Source organism: Harpia harpyja, chromosome 4, assembly GCF_026419915.1.
Source record: "Harpia harpyja isolate bHarHar1 chromosome 4, bHarHar1 primary haplotype, whole genome shotgun sequence".
NCBI classification, from domain to species: domain Eukaryota; kingdom Metazoa; phylum Chordata; class Aves; order Accipitriformes; family Accipitridae; genus Harpia; species Harpia harpyja.
The window spans coordinates 19,588,609-19,615,079 of record NC_068943.1 but is presented as its reverse complement, the minus strand read 5'-3'; the positions used below and the strand labels follow the sequence as shown (position 1 = coordinate 19,615,079).

At 36.7% G+C, this 26,471-nt stretch overlaps 1 protein-coding gene across 6 annotated transcripts in view; it reads right to left on the bottom strand.

Annotated features, from left to right (window-relative positions):
• Window positions 1-12,481: 12,481 nt before the first annotated feature.
• DACH1 (dachshund family transcription factor 1) overlaps window positions 12,482-26,471 on the bottom strand; it is a 367,060-nt gene continuing 353,070 nt past the window's right edge. For all 6 annotated transcript variants that reach the window (XM_052786003.1, XM_052786001.1, XM_052786002.1 and 3 more), the window contains one exon: window positions 12,482-15,229. Coding sequence is in view for 4 of the 6 variants with exons in the window: in XM_052786001.1 (XP_052641961.1) it covers window positions 15,192-15,229 (38 nt within the window). In the remaining 2 variants the exon portion in view is untranslated. The remainder of the gene's footprint in view (window positions 15,230-26,471) is intronic.

Here is a 26,471-nt window from a genome sequence, read left to right as displayed (position 1 = left end):
GGAGACTGAGTTAGCTTCTTTTAAAAATCACACATCACCTACAGAATAGTTCAGTAAACTCTTATTGCAGAATTTTCTTAATAATGCTTTGAAAAAAAACTCTGCTAAGCTCTCACATACCTGGCTGAACTGGCAAGAAAGCCCTCACTTTCAATTTACTTGTAAACTGAACAAATTTGAAAGGCTTTTGGAGGGATAACAGCACAAATCCAACTCTCCTAATGACTTAATGCCATTTTAGAAGTATTTTTTTGAATGGATCTTTTTGTTGTGGTGGTAAGAATTCACAATATTATTCTTATTTATGATATATCCCCCTGCAGGAGCTAACATTTTATGAGAAAGCCAGAAGAACAAATTCCTGTCTCATCAGATAGATTCACTTCCAGATGATTAGCACCATGCATTCAGCAGACCGAGATGTTGGAGATGTCAATGAGTGAAGTTGCAGCTCTCCTACTCTTTCTCTTCATCTTTCTAACTCTCCACCACTCTCAGTTATTTTAACGATTGCCTGAAGTGTTCATTCATGTCAAGGCGTGTTATTTACTTCTCATTATGGACATGACATTACACAACTCCATTACAAATTGAGAGAAACATATTGCCTTCCAAAGTGTAAGTATTGCCCCATTATCTATGAATAGAAATGAGTGCTGGCACTAGACGGCAACTACTTGGAACAGATGTTCTAAATGTTATGGACAAAGTTTCATTTTTGATAATGTACCGGAGAAAGATAAAATACCTCAAAAATCCTCTACCAAATGAATTTATCATTCACATTGTCAGCCCATCAAGTTTAGTCATATAATTCATAGGCTGATTATGTGGAAAGTCAATGAATCATATAGCTAAATATTTTCTAGTGGCTTTATGAATGATAGAGTTAATCAATATTGTACCTGAACAGAGTTAATCTCTAAGTGTTATTGCTAATAACCAAACCTTCAGAACTTTAACTTAAATAAATAGGAATAAAATTAAGAGACTATACACTCAGCATCTGATTCTATACATAAAACAGTAGCTAAAAGAAAGGCTGCTCATTATTTTTGATAGAAAGGATAAATAACATATTTTAATCCAGTGAAACAACTGTCTAAGCCAGTTTTATGGAGAGTGGTACCATTAAAACAGTATCACGGGGAGGGGGGGGAGGTGGATAACTAGTTTCAAGAGCCTCTGAGCTGCCATATGACTTCCAAGCCTAAATGTAATCTAACCTACACTTCTTGATACACTGAAACTGTAACAGTGTCTATAATATATATAGACAGTATACACAAACTGAGAAAAAAATCATTGAATATAAAGGTAGTTATAAGTCTGTCAGTGTGTTATATCTGAAATAGAAACTTTTTATTTTGTTGTCATTACTTGTTCCTGATGACATATATAGAAACTCTTTCCATGATGACAATCCAGTAGCCTTCCAAATGCTTCTACAGCTTCAAATGTGAAAGAACAATAAAGAAATAAAAAGTTCATGATTGCCATGAGACTCACTACCTCAGTTAGGTACCTAAGAAAGCAGTCTCGGAAAGAAGTTGGCTAAATTAACTATATAGCCAAAGGAGAAAAGGGTGCCTTTGCTAGTCTCAGAGAAAGATCATGGCCACCTATATTTACAGAATTAAGTTGAGCAAACAAGATTTTCCTCTAGAGTATTTCAGAAACACTTTTCCATAACTACAGGGTATTTATTTTTGGAAGACTGATTTACCAGGTGGAAGTTAGACTTTAATGGTACATGAACTGGAGATCACTCTTCATAGTTATCTGCTACTTCTACATTGTGTTGTAAAACATTCTTTCACTTCTTGTATGGAAAAGTGACAAATAATGACAAAAATAGTGTATAATTATAACATTAATTTATTTTTACATCTCAAACCATTTAACTTTTAAAAAAATGCAATAAAGACAATAAAAAAATCATTAAAAATCTTATATGAATTTTTCCAACTGTCCCAAAGTCTTCAAAGAAACCTAAAAAAAAGTCAGATGCTGTTTCATTCTAACCTCCACTGTTGTGCCCTTCAGATTCTGCACAGCAGATACATGCAAACATTCTCGATTATCATAAGCAATATGAAGAATCCAGCAAGGCATACATGAGTACCATCACTGCCAAATATATACAGATGTGGTGGACCCAGCTATATGTATATTGTTCCTCTGACTGGTGTCACTAGAGGGCTCACAAACTAGTTGGAAAGACACTAGCTACTTATGCAAAGGATATGAAATTCTGGAAGAAGTTTGGTTTGGTTTGGATAGTAAAATCAAAGTGCTTCCCAACGGCTCTTACAGGCAACTCCCAGGCAAACCTCATCTCCTGCCATAGCTGTTGGCTAAAATGTCCCCCTTCATTGACTAACAAAGACAAATAGGCACCTTCACAAGCAACTCATCTAATCCTAAAATAAGCACCCAAGGGTTGATAACAAACGATTTATTCTTTTGAGGTGTGTATTTTGTCCATTGGCTATAAATAGGTCTATAATATGTAGCTCAAATCTAACTTATACCTATCCTAATTTAGGGATAATAAATTTTATAGTCTGTCTCCAGAGCTGATCCATGCAAATTGTACTGAATTGTAATTAAGTTGTAACAAACGATTATACAAACCAGTGAGAATTCAATAAACTCAAAGCACGTCTCTCTGCATCACTGGTCAAAACAGCAACAAGCAAAGCCAATAACCTGCTGCCAAACAAAAGTGAAATTCCAGAGCTTCTTTGATCCTGTATCTCAAAAAAAATTTTTTAAAACCTGCAAATACTCAGTATTCAGGTCAGTTTAGATGTTACTGTGACTGGTGTATCAAAACCAACTCTTAATTAAATCCATAGAATGATCAAGCAGAAGTCAAGAAGTAAAACAAGGAATAAGCAGAAGAGTCTCTGAACACAAAACAAGTACAATGAAATAATTATTCAGAAAGTGTTTCTTACACAATTAACTGTACAAATAAATAATAAGAAAGAATAGTAGAATGGAGACTTACAAGCGTTAAGTCCTCACATTTCCAAAATTAATGCAGGCAAAGCTGGCATGGTTCCAAAATCTGCAAAATATTTATTATTTAGTTTTGTCTTCCTCTTTTATAATTAATTCACAATTAAACAAGTTGTAATTATAATTCAGATACTGGCAAAATACATTCTATGGTGTTAACCATTGATAGATTTGTAAACAAAAGCAGCTGGACTGGAATTTCTTCAAGGAAATATTTACATGCCAACAGTTTATCAAACTGAAAGTCTGCAGATAAATCTACACATGGGCATTATGTTAATGACGATAGCAACGATGATTCATATTCTTGGTTGTAGCTGCTTTGTACTGCTACAGCTGTAAAAGAATAAAACCTGGAAGGAAAAAGGATAAGGAGGCAGGCCTAGGGTTTTACTCCCCTGCCTCCTTTCAAGGTTAGAACATTTGTTACATTATACTGGAAATAATGATTAACAATAGGGCCATTGTCCAAGATTCTTTTACCTCTAGAGGCCAGATTTCTGGAGGTATGTAACTGATGTAGGATGCAACTAAGCACTTCATGGGCTTTTACAAAAGCACAAGTGCCCACTGAAATTTTAAATGGATATCCAGGCCATTTGAAATTCCCGCTACACACCAAACCTTATCTTGGACAAATTAAGGTTGTATGTGTCTATCAAAACTTCCTACTGCTTCAACACCAGAAAATAGTAGTAACTGCTCTGAAAAATGCTACCTGCTTGATTCTACTCAGTAGGGTCGATTTGCACGCCATTACCCAGCTCTCAGGATTAAAAGGCGATCACACCCTACAGAAAAGCACGGACACCTTCCTGTCAGCATTCCCTTGTCACCCTTTTGGGAGCGACTGATACATGGCTATAACTCTCACCAGAGTATCTCAAGAGTTCAGAAGAAGACCCTGACTTCAAGTGTATGCATTTGAATGCAAACACACACAAAAAGAATAAATGAATGAAAAATATTAGAAAGACATGAATAATAATAATAATAATAAAAGAATAAAATCTTAAGACAGGAGGGTGCATAAACCTGGGTAGTTAAGAATTCTGTTCATTTCAGGAGAAATTCAGGAGAAAGAGGCACTTCCCCAGGAAAATTCAACTCATCTTAACACTTAAAGCTTCTTCCATGTCAGTAATTCATTCTCTGGAGGGTCTTGATTTTAAGGAGAGCTAGGGGTATCTGAAAAGAAATCTCCAGTTAGAGGATCCCATTCCTTACTAAGAGCGAAACATCCCTTCACTGCTCATGCAAGTCCTTGTGAGCAGCGCTGAAACACAGTGAATTGGGAACATGTCCACCCAGTAGAAAAAGAGACTCAGCCTCATTCTAACCTGATTAGCTACAGTGAAAGTCACCCATTTCAAAGACAATTAGGTTAGGGATGAATCTTTCTTCCTTTCCTCTGCCAGTGAAAGAATTATTCTGGCGAGTAGCTGAATAATGGGGCAGCTGGTAAAGTCTGGAAATAGGAAAGTACGATTCACAATGGCAGCAGGAGCAGGTGACTAGACCTAAATGAGATCAATGCAGTTTGAATGTGACTGGGGGTTAGGAGTGGTCTGTGGTATGGTACGACTGGGCAGTTGTGTGTGGGTTATATGGTAAAGCAAGATATATATACTGGTAAATTAAGTGTAATCACTGAAGTTCAGGAACCCTGTGTCCAAACAGTATAGGGCAATCTTTCTATGTGATACTCCCTCGCTCTCCCAAGTGAAGTTGGCTGTTCACAAACTGTCTTCTGGGCCTGACCCATGCTGGCTGCTGCCCCAGCCCCAGAACTGTCTGCAGCAGAGCTGGCTGGCACGGGACGCCACTTGGCCAGGGACCATTCTAACAACACAGCAGCATGAATGATCACATTCCCATGACCTGGAAACTTCTGACTTCATTCCATTTTCTGTTATAACATCCCAAAAGAATAATTCCAACTTTTTTGTTTGTTTGGGGTTTTTTTGTGGTTGTTTTTTGTTTTGGTTTTTTTGCCTGTGTTTTGTTAAGATCAAAGGATAGCCATGGTATATAACCTGTGCCACATCCTAGGATATGCTACTGTGTACATTTAGGGCCACTGCCTTGGAAAAGTAATGAACACTTTTCACGTCCTGGAAAACTCTAGCTTATTGAATATATAAAGGATGGCAGTTTTGCATGTGCTGAGTAAAATCAGTGTATTCTGGAAGCGCAAGATGTAAGCAAAGCCTTGTACACATAGACCTTTTGTTTCTTTGAAGGTTTTGGATTTATTGCATACATGCAGAAGAACTACAGGGGATGTATGGTTAGCAGGTAAAGCAGTGACTCAGAGAAAAATGGCAGATAGGATCAGTTGTATCTGCTGCTAAAGTGATTCATGCAGTCCTTGCTAGCTCCTGTTCTGCCTTTAAGAAGGAGGCTGACAGAAATATTCTGTCAACCAAGCAGATGCTTCTGCTGAGCTCTGTGGACTGCAGGCTGAGAATCCCTAGTTATTGCACTGCTAAAGCCTAATCAAATATGAGAAACCACATAAGATTTTTTTTAATGTGTATTTTGGAAATTATACCAGCTAGGAAAAAAAAAAAAAGTATTAAAGAGTGTAATTGAGTTAAAAGAGCAAAATGGAGAAGAACTGGTGGGACCTGAGCACTTCTATTTTTACCTGCATTCCTGTTGAACTTCATTCCTTACAAACAGTGATAGAAGAATGGGATGAAAATCAAAGAAGAAAGCAGCTCTTTTTTCCCTGAATGGAACAATATTTAACAAAAAATGTAACTTTTAACACTGAAAACTCTTCACAGTGCACAAAAGCAAATGGCAGTTTTCAAAGATGTCCCCTGGCACTAATGTTCTTCTTTGCCAGAAGCTCATTTGCCATGGCCAAATGCTTGCTGATTCAAATAAAAGCACCTCACCAACAATTCACACAATAATTTAAATTGAACTTGGCCAGCTTAGATTAGAAAAGAAATTACTTAAATTGAAAAAGGAATAAACCTTGCTCAAAATACAGTTTGCTCTTTCTGCCCCAAATTAAATACAAAGGAATGATATAGTGGCACTCTCTTTAATGACCACGACTTAGAAGAATATGCAGCATTTGTTAAAAGGCTGAAGTATTTTTAAACTTGAATACAACATACAACTACAGACTACTAGAAAAATGCATTGTACAACTCATCTACCCATGCAAGTATAATAGGAGGGTCCAGGGCCAGGAGTCCTAAGGTAAGTGCCTGCTATTGTTCTCACAACAAAATACACTCTTCATACAGTCCCAAATATAATCTTTTTGTATGCTGATGGTGGCTTAGTAAACTAAAAGGAAAAGCACTAGTCATTATCATCACAATCTGTCTCCACTCAAGTAACACCTGGCAGGAAAAAAAAAGAAAAAACTTTTGAATCAATAAATATTTTATTGATTAATTTAAGCATAATTTATACAAAGAAGATGAAGTATGCCAAAGCACAATATCCCTGATGCCATTCATTAGCACTTCATTAGATGTCTCCTTCGTCCCCCCATGGCCCGCTCAAAAGCCCCACTCAAGTCAAAGCCCCACCTACCAGCTCTGATTTATCAGCTCCACTTGAAACCTGAATCTCAATAAGGTTTATCTGAACTTTCGGAGGCAAAGCATTGGAGAGGCCAGCAGTTCCGGTCACTGAGTGTGTTTCCATTCCTGATTGCTGTGGTGCAAGGAGGGAAGGACCATAGTATGACATGATGCAATCTGTTACAGTTCTAGGACTGCAGGACCTCACTATGGCATTACCAGCAATGAAGTTTTCTACCAGTTGCCGGTCCTAGGCTTGTACAGACCACCAACTGCTAGGGGACCTAGGGTCCACATTGCAAGTGGCAAAATCTAGATTATATCCTTTTGCATGACTAAGTTCCACCAGAAAAAGAAACTGCTTTAGGAGCTTGAGTGCACACCACAAGCACAGATGCAAGGCAGATTCATGCTACAGAGGCCCCTTTTTGCATGTAAAATTGCTAATGTAGACACAACTCTAGTGTGTTTTTAAGAGACAGGAGCTACAGGACATCGGGTCTGTCCACTTCTCAAGGCAAGTGGTAGGAACACTTTCCCAAGAAAGTGGGAGGTGGGTGATTCAGGTTGCTTCCTACTCTCGGTGGGTACGCACTCCCTCTCTTCTCTACCAGTAGAATGGTAACACTAAACAGTTACAGCTTGATGTGCATGGGAAGAAGGAATGGGAGCAAAAATAGAACGAAAGCAAGAACATGTTGTTTAGCCTAGTAGTAGGGCATATGGGGTATTGGACCCTCGGGCTGTGGAACTGTGGAAATGGTTGTGATCGGCAGCTGTATATTTCCTTCTTTTCAATAATTCTGCTTGGTTATGTGGTGAGATTTCTAAGCACACTGCATCACATAGTTCACTTTAGATTTTGGCTCCTAAGAGGAGGTTATGCTGGAGCTAGGCATCCAGGTGCTTCAAAGGGGAACCAAAATATCATTATTAGGGCCCAAGGAGCATTCAGGGCAGTCGTGGAAACATTTAGTAAGCTTTACATACTTCAAAAAGGCAGATTATTTATTACAGTTTTGAATTAGGCACATGGAGGCTGCTGGAGTTTGTTTTTAGGCAATTTGAATTCTGAAATCCATGGACTAATTTTGTACTATAAGCTTTTTCACTTAGCTTTTTTCTCCGTGTTTGCCTATAGCTTATTTTCACTTTTCGCAGTGATTTTTTTCTTTTCAGCCCTTAATTCTCCACTTGAGTCTTATCTTCTTACCAGATGCCATGTATACACTTACAGTGTTGTAGAAGTTTGAGTCAGAGGCAGATAGGATAAGATCTCACCTGGAAGAAACTGAGAATTAGAGCTTTTTCTTATTATTATTTACTGCTTCTGTAAGTTCTGTGTAAAGTGGCCTGTGAACTTGTTCAGCTTCTGCCACTGAAATGACTTCAAAGGGTAATACTAGCATCTGTTTCCCAGAGGTGTGCTTGTTATTGATCAGCTCACAAAGAAGGTAATACTTTATCTCTGTCCTCTTCAATTGTTAAATTGAGTTCAGATTGTTCAAGAGATCCATGTGGAAACTTATTTCTAGCTTCCAATATATCATCCCATCACTGAAAAGCCAGATTCTGCAACATCAGTTTGGTCACAGTGAACAGAAGCCAAATGGTTATTAGTTGCTTCTGAATGGAATTGAAAACAATGTCTGCTTGCCCAGGAGCCTGCCAAATGAGTTTGCTTGCTGCTTCTATATCTTACCAGATCTTTCTAAAGAGTATCTTTAGAATCCAGTTTCTCCTTATTGTATCACTGTTTATTTCCATCTTGACAGCTGAAATCTCCTCTTTTCTGCCATCCCTACATTCTAGTCAAAATTCTGTTGCAGCCTCATTCTCTTAGCCTGCTTTCCTAACCACAACTTTCCTCTTCTCCCCCCTGCTTTGCAATTATTGTGGTTTAACCCCAGCCAGCAATGAAGCACCACGCAGCCGCTCGCTCACTCCCCCCCCCCCAGTGGGATGGGGGAGAAAATCGGGAAAAGAAGTAAAACTCGCGGGTTGAGATAAGAACGGTTTAACAGAACAGAAAAGAAGAAACTAATAATGATAATGATAACACTAATAAAATGACAACAGTAATAATAAAAGGATTGGAATGTACAAATGATGCGCAGTGCAATTGCTCACCACCCGCCAATCGACACCCAGCCAGTCCCCGAGTGGCGATTCCCCACCCCCACTTCCCAGTTCCTATACTAGATGTGATGTCCCATGGTATGGAATACACCATTGGCCAGTTCGGGTCAGGTGCCCTGGCTGTGTCCCCTCCCAACTTCTTGTGCCCCTCCAGCTTTCTCGCTGGCTGGGCATGAGAAGCTGAAAAATCCTTGACTTTAGTCTAAACACTACTGAGAAACAACTGAAAGCATCAGTGTTATCAACATTCTTCGCATACTGAACTCAAAACATAGCACTGTACCAGCTACTAGGAAGACAGTTAATTCTATCCCAGCTGAAACCAGGACACTAATTCACCCAGTAATCGGCACCCCCAAAACAAAAGTGCTTCTTTTACCTACAAAATCCTTCAGTACTGAGCCCTAGCTAAATATACTGGTACTATGATACAACTTCACAGATACACACAGTAAAGCCCAAAGACACTCCTTTTGTCTCTCCAGTTTTAAAATGCCAAGTTTAACCTTTCCATACCTCAGCTTCCCAACCTGCGTGACATCTACTTGACAGAGAGGCCAATAAGCCAAATTAACTGTTTCAAAGTCCTCTGTACCTTGGAGTGGGAAAAATCTATAGAATTACAAAATAATTGGTTGCCTTGCAGTACAAACCAGTTTCAAGAAAGCAATTTGAAAAAATAAAGGAAGTACATTTTAAGAAGAGGATCTGTTCCAGCTCATCATTTCCAATTTTCCCTAAGACTGTCTGGCCCGTGTACCCATTCAAATTGAATGGGAAAGTTCTCCCTAAGTCCCGTTACTTTCTTTAACCCCAACACCTTTTTGTTGTTAAGACATATTGTTTGCTCACTTTGCCTTTTATTTATTTATTGCTAGAAAACTGGTCTGAGAACAGATTGACAAAGTGGCTACAGCTTCCATTCTCATTATTTAAATGAACTAGATTGGCACTAGAACAGGTGGGGTTTTTAACCTCTCTGTATTCACTTTCTATATCTTCCTTCACATCATGCTGTTAGTGCAGCTCATTCTTCTGGCCTCCTGATATGGAAGATCGAAAAGCTGTGAAACCTTAAACATATCCCAGCAATGTCTATTCTAGATCTGATAACTGCTATTTATAGGATAAAACTTTACTCCTTGCTAAACTGGATACAGAAAGTGTTACGCCTACAAAGGCATCATGCGTCTAAGTTTTGTAGTTCTAGAACCATAAAAACCCGAGGTTGGAAGGGACCTCTGAAGGTCACCTAGACTAACGTTCTTTAAACTGGGCAAAGTTAGATCAAGTTTCTCAGGGTCTTGCTCACCTCAGGTTTGAAAATCTCCAAAGGCGGAGATCCCAGAACTTCTTTGGGAAAACTGTTCTAGTGCTTCATCACTCTCATTTTGATTTTTCCCCCCCTTATATCCAGTACAAGTTTCCTTTGCTGCAGCTGGTGTCTGTTTATATTCTTGTCCCTTTGCTGTATACAGCAAGATGAATCTGTCTCTGTCTTTATGATCCGAATTTAGAGGATCAGTTAACCAATTCACTGGACTATGACAACCATGACTTGAAGAAATTACTATGGCTTGAAGAAATCATGTTTATCCACAGATAATGTGCAAATCCTCCAAAATTGCATAGTAGTATTTGACCTTCAGATGAACATTTGCAAAGCTTCCAAGTACTCTGGATGCCTAGGTTTTTTTTATTTCTAACTTCATTCCTTTTAAGAGCTTGAATTTCAGAAAGTTTCCTCTCCCTTTGGAAATGACGCTTTTTACAGAAGAGGCTTCTGCTTGAAATGGTGTGATACTGATGATGGTGGAACCATTGTCATTGATCAGGGTAAGCTCCTGCTCAGCAAAGGCACACTAATAAATTGCTCAGTATCTTGTGGATGACTTAGACAGCAGCTACCGAAGAAGTAAGTTTCACAGAACCCTTGAGCTAGGACATTTTATTTTGGGAAAGGCATTGAAAATGTGTGAAGCTTGGCCAACAAAACTAGAAGTACCTGTAATCAGCAGTCACGCTTGAAGATCTTGGCCTCCAGCTTTGTTTATTGCACAGTCTTGTGTCAAATAACATATAAACAAATAACAAATGAAGCAATTTTCAAGAATTTATAGCACCTTCAACAAATAAAGAGGTTTATCTTTCAGGTCAAAACCCAACCTTAAATATCTTTCCACAGAAAAAAAAAAAAAATTCTTTAACAGTTGAATCTCTCAGTTCCTCAAGGATTTTCCTAAAACTTTAGGCGTCTAGCTGCTGACTCCAAACTTCTTCAGGATGTGACTATAACCTACTGCTAAGTTATAGGCAAGATACTTTTAGGGCGACCTCCTCTTGATTTTGACCGAGCTTTGACAGAACTTAGTTTTACTGTAACAAGGAGCACCGACATCTGACTAGCTATTGGCCCATCCAACCTCAGCCCTGTTAAATCCCAGCTGCTGTGAATGGATAGAACAGTGATTTATTAATGGAGATAGGGTGGAACTTATGTGAGTGCAGGTTCCTTCCTCCTGAAAGGAACTATTTCCTGGGCTGCTTAAAACCACACAGGTAGGTTGCTAGTCTGTTACTGTAGGGATCATTCAGTTCTGTGCGTGAGCTGGCCTGAGACATTAATGAGTTTACTTTTTCCCTGCTTTAACTGTGCCAAAGCTTTTAGCAGGAGTGTGGGCTATGGCATAGCTGGGATGCTTACTAATGGAGACATGCGGGACATTTTAATGCAGATGGAAGGACACTGTGATTGCCTTATATACAGCTAACCAAAATCCTAATCAACTAGCCAGCAACAACAACCTGCTGGAACCCAAGAAGCCTGTCAGCCTCGCACTTGCAGTCCCCAGGCCATCTAGGGATAATGAAATGGGCTGGTCCAAGAAAGCTAATCTCTTCTGCTTTCTCAAACAAGCCTGCTCCCCAATGAAAGAAGCATTCACATAGTTATGGTTCAGAAAAGAAGGGAAGAGAAGGGATGGGAAGGTAAGCCAAGGCAAGGCCAGGCAAGTCAGGGCAATAAGGGAGAATATTCAGAATCAATCATACATCTCTGACTTTTGAAGTTTCTGTAAGCAAAAATATCTTACTTCTAGATTTGTTCTTAAATAACCATCTTTACCTGAAAAAAAAAAATCACCCTTTTTTTCCCCTCACAATACCACTTAATGATATGCTAAGCCAGAGCTATTTCTCTCTCCAAATGCCTGTTTTAATGTTTAAATACTCGCTGTTTGTTAAAAAATGTGTTACGATACCAAAGTTTATCAAGTGAAGGAGATCTGAGACAAAACCAACGGGATTACCCCTGCATTTTTGTAGTTAGGGGAATAATATGTTTTGTTCCATCAATGTGTCCACTTTACATTATTCAGCACAAAGCTTTGTGAAATAAGAATCATGGGAATATCACAATATAAAGGAAAAAGGTACAAATAACAGCTTCATAAACTGAGAAATGTACATAAATAAATCATGTAGATGGGGGCAGTTTGCTTAGCTGGCAAGAAAAAAAATATGGAAAATCTGCTTGTTAAACAATAACCACAGAGTGTGCTTTTATGATGTTTTTCACCACAGTAATTCATATTAGAGATAGAAGCGGTTGCATGTTAAATAAAATCATTCAGCATTGTTCTCCTCACATTACAAAGAGCTGACTTATGTTGTTTTTAGATGCCTCCCATTAGAAAGTAAATATTCCTCTGATGTTATACATTTCAGAAAATTTAATAATGATGAACTGTAAATAAAGTCGCAGGGAGATTTCAGACAGTTTTATTAGCAGATTGTTGAAAAGAAAAGAAAATTAAATACAATAACAGTAAACGTGGTTCTCACATTGAAACCAGGCTCAAATAACTAGGCTACCATAGAAAAATTTCCAATTCTTGCATTATGATGTAAAAACAGATTTTTGTACAGATTTTGTACAACAAAATTCGTAATAACCTTTTTTCATTTTTAGAAAACTTTAAATATATAGATAAAAATAGACAATTTTCATAGGTCCTACATGAAGATGAGTATGTTCTGTTCCAAGGGCTTGCATAGAGCGCAAATGTGGTTATAATATAGAACAACTAGACATTAATATCTTTAAGATTACAAAAGCATATAAACAATAACATGAGCACAACTTTTCTTCATAAACTATGCAAAAAAAAAAAAAAATCCAAATCAAAACCCAAAAACAAAATACCAACCCAAAACCTGTATAACTAAAGAGGGGCAAAAAATTCAACTTACAGTAACATCTCATGGTCTGTAATATTTACACTGTTTTTAGCAAGATTCTTTCTAAACATCCAGCTTATAAATTGTTTCCCCCTTAATCCTTAACATTTCCATTTATGTACCAAGCCAAACACTGAGGCATTCCCAAAGGTCTTGAAAGTATATACTGTAAAACTACTAAACCTACTTACAGGTGACTCTATGCAAGGAGCAGAGCAATGGTAGATGCTACTACATATTTCAGTTGTAGGCTTTTAATTCTCTTTCAGATATGAATGATTCAAAAGCTTGCCACAAGTCCATCTAACTTTACAGCTGTTAACCCTTTAAAGACTGCATATGAAAAAACTGGAGTACAGAATCCCATGTGTGTTCAAGCAACTATGAAAAATATGAAAGAATCATGGTTAGAAAGTAATGTCACTACAAAGTACTAGGTAACAATATTTAATGAAAAATATTGCTCAATATTTCTTTAAAAAAAATTACCGTGATGTGAACTTGTATATACATCTTTCTATTGTTAAAAAAGGATTGTGGTGGAGTAAATATGAACTGCACAAAATAAATGTGTACCAGTATTGCAAGGAAGACCTACAAATTATAGAAGCTCAGTGCTAGAGGTTACAAAACATTAGATTTTTTTTGACAAAATAATAATTAATATCCAATCAGAACTATTTTTAAAGAAATATTTAAGTTAGGCATCTTAGACATTTAAGGTTTTGATATGTTTCCATGTAATAAATAATATTTTATATGCATAAAACATTAGATGAAGAAAGCATAATCACAAAACTTACAGTAATAGCACTGATTCACAAAATCAGTCTTTAAAGGGGTAACCCAAAAGTACGCAAAGCAAAGAACATAACTTTTAGTAATGTAATAAGCACTGTGTTGCAGCTTACTTCCAGTTATCAGCACAAAGGTGAAAACACATATTGTAGCTTTCATAAAGACAGTGAAAGTAACACATAACCACCCATCCCTAAGACAAGGTGGGAGGGACAATAGACTTCAACTGTATCACTCAGTTCTACGTGGAATTGGACTGATACATCAAGTGTTTGTTAGGTTTTCTTTTTTTAGCAACATTGACGTAATATGACATTAACATATAAAAATATTTCTGGCATTTTGACTTGCTGCTCAGCCACAGTCCATTCTTAAAAGTGCACTAATCAGGGCACTAACCAGGGCTCAATATACAAATAAAAGTGGCTGATACAGAATTCTGACTTATTACCAGATGCTTAAGATCTCATTCAGTAATACTGTGACTCCAGGACAAATATTTACATGCCTGCATGCGTTAAAACTAGAAAGGTGTCGTTCTGACCAACAGGGTGACAAAACAATATTATCTAAAATTTTCATTTCCTAAACTCTAGATTTCTACTGCATACATAATACCTTCCTTGTGTGATTTGTGTTATATACTGTACATGTGACCAACAGTTTTTTATTTCATAAACCCCTGCCAGTTTACAATGAGAAATTATTACTCTTTTTATCGTATTTTTTTATTTTAGGAAAAGAGACTTTGTGAACAGTAAAACAGTTTTTTTACATTCAGCATTTCTTTTCACTTACACAAAATTCCATTTCACTTAATGTAGTCTAACATACATGTGTTGGTCTCTCGGAAAGCATGTGGAAAAAATGTCTTTAGAAGAAAACGCACGATCATAGTTTGAAAACTGAATGTATCAATTTTTTTTTCTTTTACCTTTTTTTTTTTTTCCTTTTTTTTTTTTAATAAGAATCCTCTTATGCCCTCTAGAAGTTCATTTCTGAGCTGTCTTGCTGGTTTCGGTATGATATAACAGTCTGTAAGTGTACTTGGACACCGCTGGAAGGATCATTTGATGTGCTCAAATATAGAATCATCAGAGGAGGACAGAGTCTGCATTCCTTGAAAAAGGGAATACTCAGCCTTGTTCTGACCCACCTGTAATTTTGGATACAATAGTCTGGCGCAGAGACGCAGATTTTCACTGTAAGAAGAGTGCTACTGTACATTTACAAACATTCTCTAGGTCTCCGGGTCAAGCCCCAGGAGACAATCAAAGGAGGACACTCTTGCAGAATTCTTTACATTTTTGAAGAACATTGATACATGAAGTTGAGGAAGTCGCCTTGAAAACGCTTTGTTTCCACAGAACTCCTTATGAGCCAATGTCTTACTGCAAAGTTCTTTACCGTAGCACAGGTATCTTCAGCAGGAAAAATTCAATACATGACAGTAGTTTTCAAATAAAGTCTTCCATCTAAAATATGAAAAACAAACATTTGCTTTATATATTTGTATCTGCAATGAATCAAAAAGAGGAAGAAACCCACAAGATTTAAAACCTCAGCGGAAGTAGTCCTCCCATAAATCTGTAAAATGCCACCTATGGTATTTTATGTTCAAAATAAAAGAATAATAAAACCTGAACATCAACATTGCAATTTCATCTGACAGTGGTCAAATTAACTCCGTTAAAAATTACACACACTTTGCAAGTTGTGAATACTGTAACACCTTCTAAAGCTTTAATACGTGCTGCACTCATATCAGTGCTAGAGCACTAGGAATGTAGGTGGAGCTTCTGTGCATGTGTTTTTACTGATATGCAAACTTAACTGAATAGTGCTGAACAGCAATTATTTCCTTCATGGTTGCAGAGCAAAAAATCTTCTTGCATGCAATCGTTAGTACTCCCATCACTAAAGGCATAGCTCATACTTTCTGATTTAGCTATGTTGTTAAATATACCATGTAATGTAACCATTGTGCACATTTGTAGCTATTTATATAGAACCCAGTATAGGATATTTAATCGGTATCACTGAAGTATAGCCTCCTTCCCCCATAAATGAGATTAACTGAACAATTACTATGTTAAAGATGTAAGCACGTCTCTCAACATCTTTTCCACCCAAGTGAGGAGCATATATTTAAGTGAGATATGTGTGATGAAGAAGGAACATAAGAAACAATAAGCTCACCTAGCTAGTAACTGTTGATCTAGAAAAACTTGAAGAGAACATTCTGCCGTAACATATTTTCAACTGATTTACAAATATAATGCATTTTTTTCTTCACTGGAGACATGAACATCTTCTATGCACTTATTCTCATAGCAATACAAAGTTTTTTGGTTTTGTTTTTTTTTAAACAGGAAACAGACAGAAAAACTTCTTAGTTTTCTGACCTGTAGGACAGAAAGTGTTGCTCCCTTGTGAGTAAAGCATATCAATCCCCCACAGTGCACAATTACAAAACACTACTTATATTTTAGAACATAATGCATCTGGAAGTACAAGCTGTATCGCAGCTCTTGAAGTCCGCATGAAACCCTTCTTTGGGTCCAAGTGAAATCAGCAAACATTTATAAGATTTCAGAGGGGTTTGTTTCTGGTTTGGTTTTCTTAGTCTAACCTTTATACTCCAAATCAGTCTTTAAAATTCTTATTAGATATACAGGAAAGAAACTGTGTGAGATAAACCTATATAAATGAATGCTGAAATTTTTGAAATGCTTTGCTATGATTGAAACACGTGGCATCACTTCCACAAGCTTACTGTAACTGTTGAGAGAAAGAAGCGTTTAACTTGAAAGCAGACAAATGTACATCATATACGGCTGTAAAATTCATCCCTTCTGCAAACCCCTTTCCAAATTCTATTGTCTAGTTTCTATCAGAACTGCTGGGGAAAAAAGCAGACAGTAGAATTGCTCACTCTGTCGCAGTGATTCTTATCTAGTGTCCCTCTCGTTTTCCTTTTCCATCAGTAGTTTTCTTTTGCAAGCTTCCGGGGTGTACCCCCTTTGGCCACTTTCTCCCACCTTTACACTTTCCTGCCCCTTTTCCCTACTTTTTTACATTCCTAGTTTTTTTTGGCAGAGTAGATGATAACTTTCCCACCAGTTAAGAGTGCTTCCACTCAGAACCATTTCCACATTCTCATTGCTCTTTACAGTCTTTGTGCACTGAAGAGAGATAAAAAGAAATTGAGTAAGGCCTTAACTTGAAGACTATTTAGTCTTATTTGATGCATGAAGAGCAACCAAAATGCTTATGGGAATTCGGGAGAGAAAGAAGGAACCTCTGAGATGGAGCTTGGTAAAACTGAAGGCCTAGTAAACCATCTCAAAAGAAAACCTGTGTCAACTATAGGATAGCCAGAGCTGCTGCTGGCTATAGTTGCATATAATTCTCCCAAACATATTGAATAAACACAATAGACATTTACAGCACTAAAGCTGTCCAGATACCTCTGTAGGAGAATTACTCTGCATATATACCAGCACTTTGGCTATCCTGGATGCACACTTGCTAATGAGTGCTATGCGTAATTCCCACACCTAAACATTAAGATAACCTACAGTCAGTAACTTGTATTTTATTTTACTATGTTAGGTCTCCATATACCTTTTAAAATAAAATATTTATTAAAACATATTCTCAATTAAAAATACAGCTGTAGAAAGCGGAATCCTTGTAGCAGCCAACAAAAGATGAACAATCTGCAGAGAACAGCAGTACATTTTCAAAAGTCAGCTTTATTTTACACTGCTTAAGGACCCAATCTGGCAGTGAAGTCAATAGGAGGTTTTTCACTTTTAATGGAAGACACTATCAGATCCTGTATTCTGTATCCACAGACAATGAATAATAATAGAAATGGGCAGCTTCACAAAGCATCTTCCTTACAAAGTAAGAGGATATTTGTTTATATAGCTTAAAAACATTTATGATGGATATATACAATAAGCATAAATCTTCCTGTTCCTCAAATAACTATATGATGGAGCATTAAAAGTGCAATTAAATAATCTGTATTGATAATGGACTTAAAATGCCATATAAGAACTCAGCAGCTGATCTAATATAATTGCTAGGCTTATTATAAAACAGATATATTCTCTACTAACGTGTTTGACTAATTCCCCTAACATATGGGAAAACGCAGAAAGCATTAGATACATCAACTTTAAAATAAATCCTGCCATGTTATGATATAGATAAAGCAATTCCATGATTAAGTAATACTTAGTAAGAATTCAAAAGTTGCTAAGAATTCTAAAATATTTCCTTTATTTTCTCAAGAATAGTCATGAAAGAATGAGGCTGAAAATGAATATCCTTTTCTTTAGAACCTATAGTGCCAACATGGAAAAAAAATCACAGTATCTGTGGAACGGCCCGCCACCCTCTCAAATCATGAGTTTGGGAGAAGATGGAGAAATCATTTCTGTAGGCTTTATACTTTTCTTCCCACATGCTCCCATGTGTAGCTGAGAAGTTCACGTAGCCACTCATGAAGAACGTACACCAGGCAAATAGCACTGCACTTCAGAAATATGAAGACTTCAAACCACGCTAGGAAAAACAGAGGTAACTCACAGCTCTGCAGAGGAACGATAACCTCGCATCATGCTGCGGTGACCAAAGACAATACCTATATCTGATTGCTGTCCCCTTTCCTTTTCAGACTCCTATTCCCTTCTTCCTAACCATTTTTCTCTCAATTCTCATTGTTCAGAGGTTCTTCCGAAATGACTGGAACTTCTCAATGTTGTTGTCAAAGCCACCGGAATCACTTCGCCTCTAGGTGTAGCCAGTGTTCCTATCTGAATACCATCAATTACCATTGATAGGCCTTCATGATTCCAAGGTTAAAATCATAAGCAAAACCTACAAATCATGAGGGTGACCAGTGATCAAAAAATCAAGCAAGCTCATCCTTTGCAACTTAATGTGAAAATGCCACTACTCCTAAATCACAAATCATGAGCTTGCCTCTGCTTCCTGCCTACTGATCAGCTTTTATTTAACAATTATATATGCATGTTGCATTACTTTCTATTGTTAACAAATGCAGAATTTGTCTATCTGCATAAAACCAATTTTATGCAAAACAAATACGGAATATACTATTCACACAAATGTAGATATATGCACACAAACATGTACTACACAAATACACACACATAGTGTTCTCTAAAAATGTTTACAACACTGGAGTATATTTTTAGACTACTGAAAACTTATGATCTGTGGTAAAGTTTCCCAAATTTACACACTGTTATATACAATATAAATATATAAAACTTTCACTCTTAGGAAATCAAGCAAAAACACAAACTGGGAAAATACTGCTAAATTTCTAAACAGAACTGTGCATGATTAGCAGATTGCTCTTTTGCAAATGGCAGTGTTCAGCAAGATCACACAAGCTCATGTTAGTAACTGAAACTGAAAATGCCACTACTCCTAAATCTCATTTGTTTTTGTCTGTGGACTGATATGACAGAAATTCTAGCTAGAGTGAGGGAGTGTTTTTTTAGATCAACCCTTTTTAATTAAGACTCATTTTGAGGTTTTTGAATGAACATGCCCAAATAGTTAAAAGGTCATAAATGTTATAAAAAACAAACAAATGGAACTGACGTAAAAGTTTGCAATGCTGAAACAAATCGTATGTCTTGAAATGCATTCCCACAGAGATGTCAGCTGGAGAATGATTCACACTAGTGTTCTGTGGGCAGCTTGTGGTAAGTATCTCTATGGGCCCAACATTTTCTGAGATAAAAACGTAAACCCACGCAAACATAATTCCTATTAATATGCATCCTTGTAAAGTGACAAAAATCTACAATGAAACGTTAAGTTTGGTCTTAGGTTGCAAACTAAATAAATCATCCATTAGATCGTAATGCATGTATTTCTGCCACTCAATGCAAGTCACACTGGGGTTGTTCGCCATCCAAACATAAGATATTTTAGTTTGTATTCTGAGAGCTGCTTTAAAAACAAACGTAACAGTGATCATCGTGACTTTTGTAGGAGCATACTGAAGTCTTTGGTTTATGAAAATCTGCAAATCAACATCAAAGGTGTGGTGTCACACCTGAATTCAGTCAATTGCTATCATAGAAAAGCCTGCTGAGGAAAACTCTCCTTAGTAATAGGATAAAGTGTTTCTTATAGTTAGGAGCTTTGGGGAAAAAAATGACCAACCAACTAAGAAGATATGGTAGCATGTCACAGAGATCTAAGAAACCCACAGAGTCCAGATTAAAAAGAAAAAAAGGACAAAATAATGTATGAGAAAGAAAATGAATAAGATCAGAAATCTCAGTGGGAGCTTTGGAAAGTTCGGATGTCAAGGTTTGGACAATTTTTTATTAATTTATTATTAGTTGTTATTTTTTATGATCGTAAGTTGTGAGCTGTAGAAGAGTAAATGCCAGCCCATGATCCAGGAACCCTTACATCAAAGCAGCCTCAATTTTAGTCACTAGAGTTCCTAACTACAGTTAATATAATTTTGTCAGATGTGCACAGGGCAGTGATATAAGCTGATCTTCACTCAAAATGGGTCTTAAGGTTATTTGAATGGTGTGGATCTATTAACCTCTTTGTGCTTTCAAAGTAAAGAACACCTACTTTAGGTTGATTTCTCTCTCATTAGTAAGAAGAACACAACCGAACAAGTGAGGATGGGAACTTTATTCCCAACTCTGACTCCAAAATGATCTGTGATCTCACTTTTCTGTTTTTCTGTTTTCTCTTTTAACCCTTCTCTCTTCCTTCCCCTTCTCTTTTTAGGTAACAAGGATTCCGTGCACTGATGGTTTCTCAGTCTGTTTTCTTGTCCTTAGCAAGGTACAGCACTGTTAGCTGAGATCTCTAAGGACTATGTTAGCACAAATAACAAAAAACCCACCACCAACAACAAAAAAGCCCACGTGCGCATACTTATTTAATTGAAAGTATAGGCTCTTGGCTCATAAAAATCCATTTGAAGTCCATCTCCATGGCTGGTGACAGAGCTGACCTAAGCTGGGAGTCCTCTTTTAAAATCACATGTTGCAACACAATAATCCCCAGGACTAGCCCATGTGCTCAGTAAAGACAGCAGAGACTTGGTACTGAAATTCAGTATAGACACACTGTTGCCACACACTACAGCCATTAAAAATAACTAACTTCAGTTCTAGCAAGCTGAGGCAATTATGAAGCTTTTCTGACTCTTTGTGCAAGAAAAGATGGCGTGGCCAGTACATGAAATCACTTGTAAGTTAGTGTAACACATATTTTGTAACTTAAGAATAATTACAGCTCTTTTCCTCAACATTTTGTAAGTTAGAATATTAGGGTAAAAAATATTATGATCCACCCCCAGCCCAACAGGTTAAAAGAAATAAAATATTTGTGACATTAAATGGGGCTACTTTTATCTAAATAAAAGAAAAGCTGCTCACTTGTGCTAAAGAACATAATAAATTGTGTTTCCTGTTAGGAAGTAGCTTTATTGAAAATGGCAGCTATTTTCTCAGGAGTTATTTCCAGGCACCTGTAATCTAATGAGGTTTGTCCCTTTCAAAGAACAGTTGTACGTGCATGCCCGAATGCACACAACCTCTTCAGCCCAGAGCTGATAAAAGCATCTGCAAGCCATAGCTCAAGCACATTTAAATTATATAACTGGTTGGTTTATTTGTTTTAATAAGATGGGGCAAATGTGAATCACAGTGTACTTCTAACCTTTCATTCAACCTGATGTTTTAATCATTTGGAGGAAGAGAAACAAAACAAAAGAAAGGGATGGCAAACAACTGGTAATGATTCATGTGATATTTGATAAGACAGCAACGGGAAGTCAAAATAAAAGCAAGCATATTGTGACAGGTGGAAGGGATCTTAGTCAAATTGTAACCCTTCTTCAAAAAACTTAAAGGAAGCAGCTAATTAAGGATAAAATATATTTTTGTATACTCTTCATACATTTTATTCAAAATTGAGACAAAAGAGGATTTATTTTCCACTGAAGCAGGAAGATAAAAATGGGAGTCTAACTTTTTAATCATGGGAAAATCATTTATGATGAGGTTGAGTCTTTTTCATAGTTTGCAGAGTGCGACTGAGAACATAAAGGCCGGCTTTTGTAAAAAGCAGTCATGAAATCAACTGAACATAACTTTCCATAATTTTCCTGACAAAATGCAAAACAATATGTTGTGAGGGGAAAAGACTCCTCCCAGTGTGCGAGGTTAATTAGAACACTAAAGCTTTACAACTTGACACTGAAAAGAAGGGACAGAGGGATCTATACTGTCCTGACATTGTTACTGAGAGCAAAAGTAGATCATGTATTGGGGAACATGGATGGATCCACTGCCCTCTTCCCGAGTAGAATTAGAGTGGAGTACAGGAGATGTAGGAAAGCAGGCTCAACTGTTGAGGCTTTGAAATTTGAGCAATTTGTTCTCTAAAAAAAAGTGTGTATCTATCCAGTTTTTATGCAAAGATGGGTGATTTCACACTGCATGTTCAATAAACTCATGCAAATATGAAGTATGTAAACATATTTGGCCAAACACTACCCTAGTTTGCCCTTTGTATAACACCAATAAATTAGTTTCAAATTTGCATATTGTTATTAATCATACACCTTTCATTTCTCTACTTAACATTCATGTACAAATATATTTGTGTTAATAGTGCAAATATTCAGGAGACTGAGATGATCATGTCTTTCTTTTTAAAATAATAATTCATATTTAGGAGATTTTAATTCTACATCTGAGTTTCCAGACATAAAACTAAAACATGGATATGTAAAAAAGAGTGTCTAAATACCTTTTTTTGCAGTTATTTTAACTATTGAATTCTCAGGATCTTCTTTCAGTAATTTTATCATGTGTTTTAATCATGAATATATGTTTTCATTATATCACTGAATACTGCAGGAGCAAGCTAAAGGTCAGCAATCTGGTCTTTAGTAAACTAACAAAGCAATGGACTACCTAAATATGTCACCTTCTATTATTTAAAGTTCATACAGAACACACAAAGCTTGCCATTTTGAGCACTGAAAAGATTGAACTGGCAAGGTGAGAAATTGTTTGAAAGAAGTAAGATTAAAAAAAAATCACACTGTCTTTTATTGCTCCTTTATGAACTTAGCAACCCTTTTTCTATTTGTATAAACAGAACAAAAGCATATCCAAAAAAAGACATCAGAACTGATTACTTACAAGCACTGAACCTGAGTCACTAAGGCATTGTATTGTGTCACTTCTGTTGGTAAAAAAAATTAAAATAATAAAAAAACCCAACAACAGATAAAAACCAAAACAAAACACCTTCAACTGAAGAATCATGTGGAAAAGTTATTAAAGGATGAAGTCACAGCTAAATACGATCAGCTTGTGAGCTTCCACAGCTGATTGTGTTCGGTGCTGTTTGTAACACAGTGTAGATAATTTTTGTGCTGAACAATCTGTCCTGCATTAAACAGTTTTAAATTCTGCAAAAAAGTGTGCTTTATTTGCTATCATGTTTTCAGAAACATAAACAACTTTTTTTTACTATCTTTTTAGCAAGCCAATCAACAAGCAACCTTGGATCTGACAGCATAAAACTGAGAAAGAGTTGAGTATCGGAATGTGGTTTCTGCCTGATATCTTCTTTTTTTTTTTCTTGTAAAGTCTTGATGGAAACAGAAATTACTGTTCATCTTTTATTCTGATTGCTCTTCTTTCCACTTTTCTGAATTTTGCCTCCTTTTTTAGTGTTTTGCTCAAATGATCACTTTTTTACACTAAACATCATCACCAAAGTAATCTTACATACAAAATATCAATCATAAAGTTAATCTTCAAACAGGCTTAAAAAAATAAATATTTTTCTTTCTGGAGAGGAGAAAAATGGTCATAACATGAAATCTGAATAAAACACAATAGATCAGCATTTGTCGGAGCTTTCAGCAGTTTTTGCTTCTAAGTTGAGATCAAATTACAGAAAATATCTATGCAAAAGCATATACAAGTTAGTCTTTCTTAAAAACTACACTCCATACACACACATACAGAAAAACACACACAGATCCTTTCCATCACTAAACTAGAAGCTAATAGTATTAGCATGATACATGTGTTTACAATTACAGATCACGTAATAAAGTGTGGATTAATAAAGATCTTTTATGAAAGTCTGAAAAAAGTAACACGGGTCACGATTTTTCTACTAGGAATAGCTGTGGCCAGGGTTAGTACTAGCAATCTATTGTTTCCATCACCAGACAGTGTGATGTTAATTTCCTTCAGCATACACAAATTGTTTATGAAGACAAGCTCTTCTAAAGTATTACCTTTTCTAGAGGTTTAGCTCACACTACTTTTTAAAATAGGAGAAGACTTATCTAATACCTACTGCTATGCAGAGTATCTCTCCTGATTCACAGAATCACAAACCTACCTCATTCTTCTCTACAAGCTACTTCTTTTCTAAACAAATAATTTTCATTTGATGTAATACCCCAATAACTAAAAGGCAGACTAGTATTTTGTTGTTTTCAGATTAGATTTAAACCCCACAATTAATACAGGAGTATGATCTGCCTTTTCCTTAATCCCGGTTACTGAGATGTCATTTCAAATGCTGCAAAGGTTACTGGAAAATAGAGGCCATTTAAAGAAAGCATTTAGCTTTACTACTTACATTAACCCGCATACATCAATTCTGGAATGTGTGGAATCCTTTTCTAATATCAATATCACATTAACACCACATTTTTCTTTAATACCCAACCACCCTTGTTCTCATCTGTGTGCTAAAACAGAGTAAGAGCCCAATGCAAAACATGAAGAAATAGTCACATGCAGAACAGGAAGGAATGAGGCTGTAAAATAGATGGATTGCACGGTAGCAAGCTTATGGAAAATCTATTAAGGATGCATGGGATGTCAAAACATAGGCAATATAAGCTTGCTGCTTTTAGGTATTTTGTATGAAAGCAAGCTTATGGAAGACAATGGCACCTAGCAGTCAGCTCCAGAACAGGAGTCAAGGTGAACAGAAACCAAAAGAGAAGTCATGCCGTAAGAAATGAGCAATGAATTGAAGTCACACACAATCCTTACTACCACATAGAAATATGAATAGACCTTAACGAAGTTCCTGGGGCTTAGCATGAGTGACACAACTACAAAACTGAAAAAAAAAAAAAACCAGCTCATGTTAAATTTGAGGAAGACTTCAAGCTGGAAGATGCATATGGGGTTTAACCTAGTAGTTAGCTATGAAGCAGTCCTTAAGCAAAATGCTTTTGTTCCTATAAGAAATGAAAAATACTAGCATTGTAAATTACATGGGAACTTTGTTTCTGTGACAAGTGCTAATGATGGCCCAGGCAGACTGTTTTTCAATTCATAATTCAAACTAGTTCCCCTAACGGACAGTAAGCTTCCATCTTGAGCATATCTTCATAGATGCATTTAAGTACTGCGGTGACAGGCCAACCTTTCCCATTCCCTCTCAGTGGTAACATAATTCCAGATAGGTACTTCAAAATTATTATTCTACCCTCCCAGGAAAAACTCAATTAGCCTTAGGGCCAGGTGGTTTGAATTTGGCACCACTCTGTGTCTTTGCCAACAGAGATTCCGCAGAAAAAACAGCATGTCATGACAGACTGTGTCCTGGATGCACCCCACTACAGAAATCCCAGAACATATGGAAGCAGCATGCTTTCCCAGAGAGAACTTAGCACCATGGTCCATCATCAAAAAGTAAGCAAGAGAAAAGAGAAGGGCTAAATTAAACCACAGAGCAGTCCTAAACAGTGACTCTGGGATCGAGTGACTACCTTGGAGTCAGAAGCAATGACCTGTGCAAAATATCTGAAGTGTAAAATTTTCTTGCTTGGAAGTGTGATTTTGTCAAGACAGAGGAAATGAAAAATGTTACTTCATGGTTGCTTTTTCTCTTTTTCTTCCCTAGCTTTCCACTTACACTGTTTATTTTCAATAGTAACATATTAATAGCGTTGTACAAGTCACTTGCAGGACCTCCCCTGGAACAGTGTTTAGGAAGTTGGTTACCCATGCTCAAGGTGAATTTAAACTGGAATAATTTCAGAACAGGCTACTAGTATAACACAAGGAACAGAGTCCACAACATGAAAAATAAAATTAATTTATATGCTTACCTTAGAAAAGCAACGATTATTTCCTGTATATACATTAAATAGTAAAAAGAGACAGAAAACAGCTCTTTTTTCTATAGCAGGAACTCAGTTCTGGTGTAGCTTTCCAAGATGATAGATGTATTAAAATGGTCTTTAAGATGGTATTTGTGATATGATAGCCTGCAAATGCAGATTTTAAAGTCCATCTAGTCCTATCCCTAATGCTATACCATTTTAGTAGGAAGAGAGGCAAGAACTGAGTATATCCTGAATATATTTACTGAATATCTGGTCTGGTAAAATTGACTTGGCTATGAAGTTAATTTTAGCTGGAAAACCTAAGAGAGTCATAGGTTTTACAAGAATACGAAAAAACCTACAGGGAAACCTTAGTTGTTAATTCCTAAAATTAGGACTCTTTTGTGCACTGAATGTTTAAGATCAAACTCTGGAACTATTGCCCATTTGGAACTAGAATAGAACTGATTTTTGCAAGTTTTAATAGTGTTTTAGCATTTCAATATTTTAGCATTGGGAACCAG